The sequence below is a fragment of the Amaranthus tricolor genome, chromosome 8 (genome assembly GCF_026212465.1).
Source record: "Amaranthus tricolor cultivar Red isolate AtriRed21 chromosome 8, ASM2621246v1, whole genome shotgun sequence".
Lineage (NCBI taxonomy): Eukaryota > Viridiplantae > Streptophyta > Magnoliopsida > Caryophyllales > Amaranthaceae > Amaranthus > Amaranthus tricolor.
This window is the reverse complement of record NC_080054.1, coordinates 23,624,355-23,633,393: the sequence shown is the minus strand read 5'-3', so window position 1 is coordinate 23,633,393 and position 9,039 is coordinate 23,624,355. Positions and strand designations below refer to the sequence as shown.

General features: G+C 34.5%; 1 protein-coding gene across 1 annotated transcript; it reads right to left on the bottom strand.

Moving 5' to 3' along the window:
- Positions 1-600: 600 nt before the first annotated feature.
- On the bottom strand, positions 601-8,418 carry LOC130820471 (cleavage and polyadenylation specificity factor subunit 3-I-like). The gene is made up of 6 exons (XM_057685859.1): positions 8,230-8,418; positions 5,152-5,322; positions 4,948-5,045; positions 4,729-4,774; positions 4,497-4,646; positions 601-2,538 (listed from the first exon to the last, which is right to left on the bottom strand). Exons 2-6 carry the CDS (start codon positions 5,302-5,304, stop codon positions 892-894), a joined length of 2,094 nt encoding a protein of 697 aa, XP_057541842.1. The 5' UTR covers positions 5,305-5,322; positions 8,230-8,418; the 3' UTR covers positions 601-891.
- Between the last annotated feature and the right edge of the window lie 621 nt (positions 8,419-9,039).

Genomic DNA, 9,039 nt, shown 5'->3' with positions numbered 1-9,039 from the left:
CTATTTTCTCAAGTAATCCTCCCAACTATCTATCATAGTTAAGACTTTTTAAATTTTATTTGTCTCAATTATCAATAATTACTATAAGTGTACGTTTTAATATTATTCTATTATAAATTATTTATTCCCTTTGATAATGATAATATCATAACAAATACAAACAATAAAATGATTAAGTTTATATTATAAATGAATTAATTTTATAAAATAACATCATTATTCATATCAGTAAATATTTATAACATCCGTATTTTACAAGAAAATTTATCTATTTACAAATAATGTTAAATGTATGAGACAAAGGGGATAAAACTTAGTTGTATCTAGTTAGAATAGGTATTTCTTCAAGAAAATTTTGCATCTTTTCATATGTACCAACTCTCGATCCTTAGACCTGATTTAAGAAAATTTTTCAAACCACAGAACCAAGGAAAGTTGGTAAATAAGGTTTATATTCAATTTTTATTACCCTTTTCTTTTTCATATTGAAAAAAGATAAAAATTTACTCCAAATTAACAACATATTTAATAGCACCAAAATGTTGGCGTTAAGAGAGAAATGTAATGAAGCAGGGGAGATTTGCTAAGAATCTTATCATCTTTGAAAAAAAAAATCTGACGATGCATCAATTTCAATTAGATCCAGAAAAGACGAGAATTTAAAGGCTTGATAGTTATTAAGTTTAATTAGCAGAGAGAAATGCACAACAATGGACATTAACCATTAAGATCACATACAGACATACTACAAGCTGCCCACAAAACTCGACCCTGTATTCAGTTATAATCAACAAAACTAAAGGGGTGTTAGCAGAATAAGTAGAGTCAATCTGCAAAGCTTGGTTGATCTACGAGACGCCATTCCATAAAAGGAGGAAAAAAAAGAGTAAACTATGCAGGACGTGGAGGAATAGGCTTAACAGAAGTATCTATTCGTCGAAATGCTGTTTTTACTCTTTCCTTGAGAGTTTCGTTTTCACTCTCCACGTCACCACTCTTTTTGTCGAGATAAGCTACATTGCTGTCAACGGTGATAACCAACCTCCCGTCTTCGCCTAGCTTCACGTCTCCAAACAAAGACACCAGTAGTGCATTAACAACCTTCTCCATCTTCTTCTGATTTTCTTCTTCGCTTTTTACATAATCCGAATCTGATTCTACTACAATCTTGGACATCTCTTTGTTCATATTCAGAACCATAGCCACTATAGAATCCGAGACCATGTCACTGATTGGATCAGCAGTCCAGTGTAATGATATATGCTTTTCTGATTCTTGCTTTATAGTGACCGAGTCGTGTACCCGTAAAGTTGGAATGTCGGAATCTGCATCGACCCCAGATTCAACACTCTCGTATATCTGCTTGAGTCGGTGCTTCAAAACAGCAAGAGCACCTGAGTAAGGAATAGTAATCCGTTGGTTAACGTTAGCTGTGCATAGCTGAGAGAATACATGAAGATCTTCAGGGGCCATGATCTGGTAAGTGAAACCTTTCTTCACCAATAAGCCACTCACGGTTTCACCGACTTCTGGGGTTTTTTCAGCAAGCCTTCCTATGGTTTTCGCCATTTTTTCAGAACTGAAATGCAGTTCAACGGACTGGCAGTTCTTAGGAGACATAATTTTAGTGTTCCCGTCAGAGAACATGCTGATTAGATTCTGCTTCAGTCTTCCCATTTCATTGGCTTCTCCATGAACAAGTATAATGTTGGGAGGCATAAGTTCCTTGAGGAAAGCACTTGTTTGGGCAAAATCAGCATGAGCAGAAAAGGATATGTAATGGACCTGCATATTGAGAGGAGCTGCAAGACCGTTCATAAGGGTAACTTCTTTTGGTTCGTTTATGATAGTTTTCGCTAGTGTTCCTTCAACAACATACCCAGGAATGACACATGCATTCTTCTTGTCAGAACACCACGCGTCAAATAGCTGTCTCGATAGCCCACTTTGAAGCCCACCAGGGCTGGCCATCACCACAGATGGACCAACATCCTCAAAGTTTTCGATGCTCTTGAGTGGAGATATGTGCTTGAAGTCAAAGGGGTTTGAGTTTGCAAATTGGCTGCGAATCCTATCATTCATCGCATTTATGTAGGTCTGATAGACAGCCATGCATCTTTTGGCAAGAGGAGAAGCATAATATATGGGGATGTTATGAAGTTCAGGGTGATTCGCCCAATACTCGTCAAGAATTAACAATAATTCTTGGGCTCGACCAAGAGCAAATGCTGGAATAAGGACACGACCCCCTTGGGCAACGGTTGAGTGTATAACATCAGTGAAACGTTTCTCTCTAATGTGCCTAGGTTGATGAAGCTGAACACCATAAGTGGATTCAATTATACAGATATCAGGAGAGAACTGCGGAGTCTCAGCAGTACGCAGATGTCTATCTTCTTCACGTGAATAGTCACCTGTATAAAGCACTCTCACTCCCGCAATGTCCACCATGAACATGGCTGCACCAAGGACATGGCCAGCGGTGTAACACCAGAAACGAATTCCATTTACTTCCAAAGTTTGATGAAAATCAATAACCTAGAATAGATGCATGTTAAGTTCATGTCAGACTGCATTTTCACAATAATATATGCTACAGAGGAATGAATAACAAGGCCTCGATCAAGTACACTACAATAGTCCAAGTTTGGAGTGCAAATAAAACCATGTAAATATTACCACTTGTTAACCACTTATTTCATCTCCAAATGATATAACTACACTTATTCAGGGTCCAACCTCTAGTAACATTAAGAACACTACTGGGAATAATGACAAAAGCGATGATAAAAGAGACAACAAAAATACCAAAAAATAATAATGATCGTGATATTATCCATGAAGAGATCACAAGCACGATGGTAATGATAATGATGGTAATTGAGCAGAACAACAGTGTTGAATAAATAATAGCAATATTCAGAAGCAATAATAAGGCAAGGTGAAAGGTCAAAAGAAGGTATAGGGTCGATGCAGGAAAATAGTCAAAAAAAAAAAGTTTTGTTTTCAATGGAATACAATCTGAAATACTCCACCCGTCCAAAACAATTTTATACGTTTCTTTTAAGGTCATCTCAATTAAATGATGCATTTCCTTTACGGGTGAGGACCTACGTAAGAGTCACTTAATGACAATTTCCATCTATTTTTCACCATCTTAAACCTAGATATTATCTTTGCTTAACTACTGCATTTCACTCATTAAGCCAATCAAGTTCATTCAACATAATTTAATACATTTACACCACATATTCTAATTAGGTACAGCAACTAAAATACAATTATAAGATACATCCCTAGAATTCAACCTCTAACCACAACATTTCACCGGCCAACCCTACAAATCTAAAATTAAGCCAAAACTATTATATGAATCAACTAATGTGGGACAGAATGAGTAAAAAGTAGACTCTATGCATCGTTAGATGTTCTAAAATGCAAACAGCACTTAATTCAGCCTCCATTTGCCATCAACCTAGGGTCAAACTCAGTCAAATACTTGATCAAATAAGCAGTGGCAGAAAATGTAGCCCAAAAGGCTATCACAATAACAGCATCAAAAATGCCTTTACAAACTCAATTCATTATTTCTGGCTAAGAATATAGAACTAAAGGAAACGATTTTTCTGGATAACACCAAGTGGCATTTTTTTGGAGAAACAATACTTCTTTTCTTTTGCACCCTTCGCATTTATTTTTGCATTGAAAGAACAGATAAAAATTTTAAAAAAATTACGCAGAATAATTCAACCTTTTACTGATTTCCCTACAATAATCCTAACTTTGGAGTAAACATGAATAATCTCAACTTTAGAGGGTGTTTGCTAAGAATGTACCAAGGTAACCTCTTACCTATAGAGCAAGTCATTTTGCATAAAAAAAAAAATAATTAAAAATTAAATTATAAAAAATTGTAGAATAAAAAAAATTAAAAATCAAGTAAGTTTATTCTATTGATTTTAACTTCTAATTTTTAGGAATTTTGATTTTTTATTTTATTTATCCTTTTTTTAGCAATTAATGGGATTACTCATGGTTAATCAAAAGTTGGGATAATAAAAGGTTAGATTATTCTTATTGTGGAAAAATGCGATTCAATTTTGCATTTATTTGTCTAATGTAGCAGACAAAAGCGAGGAGCTAGAATTGATTGTTTTCTATTTATAGGAGCCAGCAATCATCGATATGCTCATATTGGTGATGTTATTGTTTCTGTGATCAAAGAAGCTATCAAAGGCTTAAACACGATATAACCATATTAGTAGCCATTTATATTCAATCTATTCCTAAAAAGACTAACGTCAATTGAAACAGCATATACATGAAGATCAAGCCAAATGAAAAGGAGTTGCCGAACCGGAAGTAAGATGCACGTTAGGTACCGTACCAAAAAACACTGCAGAATTATATCACACAAAAGTAACATAATGGCAAACGCTAAATCATTTTGATAATTCCCAAAGATTATCAGATTGCAGTTTAAAGAGAAAACCAACCTCAATTCTGTCCATAGAGCGAAGAATATCTTGCTCATCAAACAACATATCTTCAACTGAAATTTTGCTGACTTTGATATAATCAGACAAAAGCAATCTGTAGATAGCTTTAGTTGCATGAGTCATGTAAACTTTGCCTTTGAATGTTGTCTGATAATAGGTCGAAAAACAGCAACTTAATACCAGTACAACAATATCTCAAGTAAAATAGTAGAGTTCACAATATACAGACCTTTTCTAAAAAATATGGAAGGGATGCCGCATGATCTAAGTGAAAACTGCAGAAGTGAAGTAGCAATGTTTATAAGAAATTAAATAAAAATCTAGTACCATAAAGAAAGAAACAACAAAAAAGCATGTATCTCCCTGACGGGCCCAAAGGCACCATGACACCATCTACCAAAACGAAACACAACCACAGTAGCTAAAAAAACTAGCAAAGAGAACATACTGTGTCACCAGAAGAACATCGATTGTTGAAGGATCAATCTCATCAAAGTAAGGCAAAGCGGACATGCCGGAATAAGCAGGGTGGATACCACAATCAAACTGGAACAGGGAATAATAGCAGGTATAAGAAACCATAAGAAAATAAATAGAGAAGGTAGAACCATCCAGTTCTTAAGATGGTATAAACTATTTAAGTAGCTCTTACCAAAACAGTCTTTCCCTTGTAGGACATATAAACACAAGAGCGCCCCACTTCATTGCCTGCACCTAGCGGAGTAATGATGAGTTGGTCCCCTTCTCTTGTGGCTGGAGCATCACGTTTCTTTACTGATGATGGTGGTTGACCAATTGACGCCATGAGTGATTAAAAGATGTCCTTCAACAACAAACAAGTAGTGTTTTCGGAAAAAAGTTTCAATTTTCATACTTTTCACGTGAAACTCAGATAACAAAATGTTATTAAATTCTTTAGGCTAGCAAATCGGCAGTGCAACAACATAACATTTCATTACTCCAATGTCATTTGATAATAGATCTTGTCATGCCCAAGATAGATTTCCAATAAAGATAAGTCCAAAGGTGTCTTAATTCAAGAACACCAGACTACATAAAAAGGGCAGCAAACATAAGAGACAATAGCATGGTTACATTACAAGTCCAAGAGGCATCAAGCACGACTCAAAGTAAATTCGACGTCCATAGAGATTGGTGCATCCAGAGGAAGAAAAAGGAGCTACAACCAGATACATAAGTTCGTCCAAATTGTTTGTTACCTAGGGAAGTTTTTTTTCCGATTATAATGGACTGTAGTAAAACGACTTATTAATTATGTGCACCTCTTATTTCTGCGAAGTTGAAAATGTTTGCTAAAAAATAACAAGGGTCAATCAAAAACAACCTTTTTGTTATCACTAACAAGTGTAATGTTGCATACATCCGACTCCTAAAAGCCCAAACTCCATCCTAGGTGAGAGCCAATTAATGGCATTGGGATAATCGAATGTTGTAAAAATAGAAGCTCTAGGGACTACAAGCATTGGGCAATTCATGGCAATACATAGCAACATTCAAATAAACATATCGTTTACAATCATCAAAAACAATAGGAGTTATAAATGATGCAATGCGCGTCATTATAGAAATAATTAAAAAGGTATTACAAGCTCTAAGGGTGCAACCATTTAGACGTCCAAAGAAGTTCAAAAGGGGACGTCTATTCACTCCTTACAAGAAGAAGAGACATGGTGTGATTTATCATCAATGTTGGATTTACTTGGGCGGTTATTTAATGGAAGAAGTCATCATGGTGTGGTCTTGAATAAAGGCGTCTAACTTTAAGATGGAAGAATGATTTTCACTTCCATGATGGGAATCATACTTGGTAATCGATCATCATTGAAGTCATTGATATGGTTGTTACTTCCTAGCTTGAATGAAGTGTTTAATTTCATATTTAATCCAATAACAATTCATGTAATAACTTGAAATATGTGGGTTGCTACAACTAGTTTTAGGCATCATTTAGGATGGCAATTAAGAGAGGCATTAAGGAAGTATTGAAGGGAGAGTTAAAGAGTTTGAAAAGCCTCCTTAGTGGATGACTCAATGCAATGCCTTATAGTTGTAATCTTCTCTTGATAAACTTATAAAAAAGGACAAGATACAAATTTGAATCATTAGTAATAAAATTTTAGTGTAATTTTGCAAAGAAAGTTACATATGAAAGTTCATGCTCATGCTTACCTAACTCCAAAGATTTCTTTTTCTTTACAATAAAAAATTTCATCCATTACCGTTTGTAGTATTTGATGAGAATTAAATATTGTGAAGAAAAGCACATTTTTAAAGATAGAGTTCTATTTCATGAGAACAACATGCTACTTTTCATGTAAACTTACACAAAAATTTAATCATTGCCACTGTTTATCACTTGTTACCAAACAAGCCACAAGGACTTTTAGACATTTTTCTCTAAAGTAGCTTTAAAATCCCATAGTTTTCTTGAGTATGTCTAAGGAAAATTGTAGACTAACCTTCTCTTTGTGTCTAATCAATGCTAAATAGGAGATATCATCTCTAACTTCACATAAAAAAGAAACGTTCATGATTAAAAAGTCATTATAATATCAAAAAACCAAACTAATATGAATTTTTGACAACATCAAAGTCAATAACTGAAAGTCTAGGACCAAGGTAAGGTAGACACATTATCTTTAATAATTCCTTCCTGGAGGTTGACCTTCTGCATGGTTCCTAAGCCACAACTTGTAAAGCAAAAAAGGCAAGGTACTTGCAATTGCAAACAATTGGTGATGTTACTTTGCAACACTTTTCGTCACAATGTCCTAACTCCTAAGTTTTAAAAGGACCAAGTCAAACAAGCCTACTATGCAAGAGGATGACTATAATTCACTTTTATTTATTCATCAAAACCAGATTTTATAATCAGTACGATGCCAAACTAATGATAACTTGAATTGTATCTCCAAAACTTTGTACTAGTTCATGAGCATTGGTGTTACTAGCAAACCAAGAAGCCTTAACCCGAACCATCCACTGATCCTAAGGCTCAAAATATTTGTATAGCTTGATAAACTCTTGCTATTCCAAACCTTACTTTTACAAAAAAAAACACAGAATGACAGAAGACAAGCTTAACTTAAGAAATTTCCATGTATGAATGTACTCAGTAGCAAATCCAGAAAAAATCAAGTGACGTCTACAATATAAATAAAAAAATTACCTACAATAACGTTTTATTTATGCTAATTTTTCACGCCCATTCTTCATATTTTGAAAATGGTGCATAATATATCATTTGCCAGTTTAATCCACTATTAAACTATTAGGCCTTCGAATTTATTCAAAATTCACCATTAATCCACAAATAACTACCCATTTTTTCAGTTCAATCAAATCAAAAAAAGAAAATAGACCCTACTGTTTCAAATTGATGATGCAATTAATTTACGCAGCACACCTTTCAATTAAATCAAATCAAATCAAAATTCATCATTATAGTTTTGCTACATTTTAGAATTCTAATACCTACTGAAACTATTATTACCAATTACCAAGAACTATTATATATCAAAAAAACAAATTGAAAGAAAATGGAACTAATTCAATATTAAAAAAAGATAAAAACGCATTACAATGTGGATTGAAACAAACTAAGAAATTGAACAAATTGAAAGATTTGAAATAGATGGAAAAGACTAGAAATTGAAACAAATTCAATCAATAGAATTGAGTATGAGTGAAAACACATATGGCCTGTTACCTGTACCCAGTGGCCCTGCAGGACGGAGAGCGGAGTCTGGAGACTGGAGTCTTTGCGAGTGGCTACCAATGAGGCGGTGACCGGAGCCTAGCCGTCTGCGGAAGAAGGGAGGAGATCAGTAGGAAGTTTGGGACTTCAGAGTCATGAGTCCGGGAGGGGGAAGTAGGCAAAATCTTAATGAGGAAATGTTAGGGTTTTACTCGTTTAGAAAATCAAAAAATAAAAAATAAAAAAAAAAACTCTGTGATAGACCGTCTCTTAAAGACACAACCGTAAAACGTAATTGGGCTATTTAACTCATAAATCTAATGTGTTTTTCGGAGAGATTGTCTGTCACAACAATTTGTGAAAAAAAAAGGCAAAAGTTGTCGTAAGTGGGATTAGATCTTAGTTGCTTTAGATAGCAATAGCATAAAAAAATTTAGCAACTCATCTAACTTATTCTCTTATTTTATATTATATCAGTTTTTCTAACAAACTTAAGTGTTGTGCAGTGCCTATCCGAATACCCTTAATTCCGCCTCTGAATATACTAAAGTTGTTTCCAAAACGGCAAAGAGCTCAATGCCCATTACCATGAGAATTACAATCATGATTTGATTACGACATACTATACATAATCACTTAATTAAAACACATACAATTAGCATCAAACGAACGAAGTAACCTTTGAAAATTATACTGATAACTGATACTAGTCCATTGCGCGAGAAAAATTAAATGACAGGAATTAGTTTGTCGAGCAGTTCTAGAGTGTTCGGCAGTCAAGACCAAACTAGAGTGCACTATATAATGGACCAGTCCCGTGCG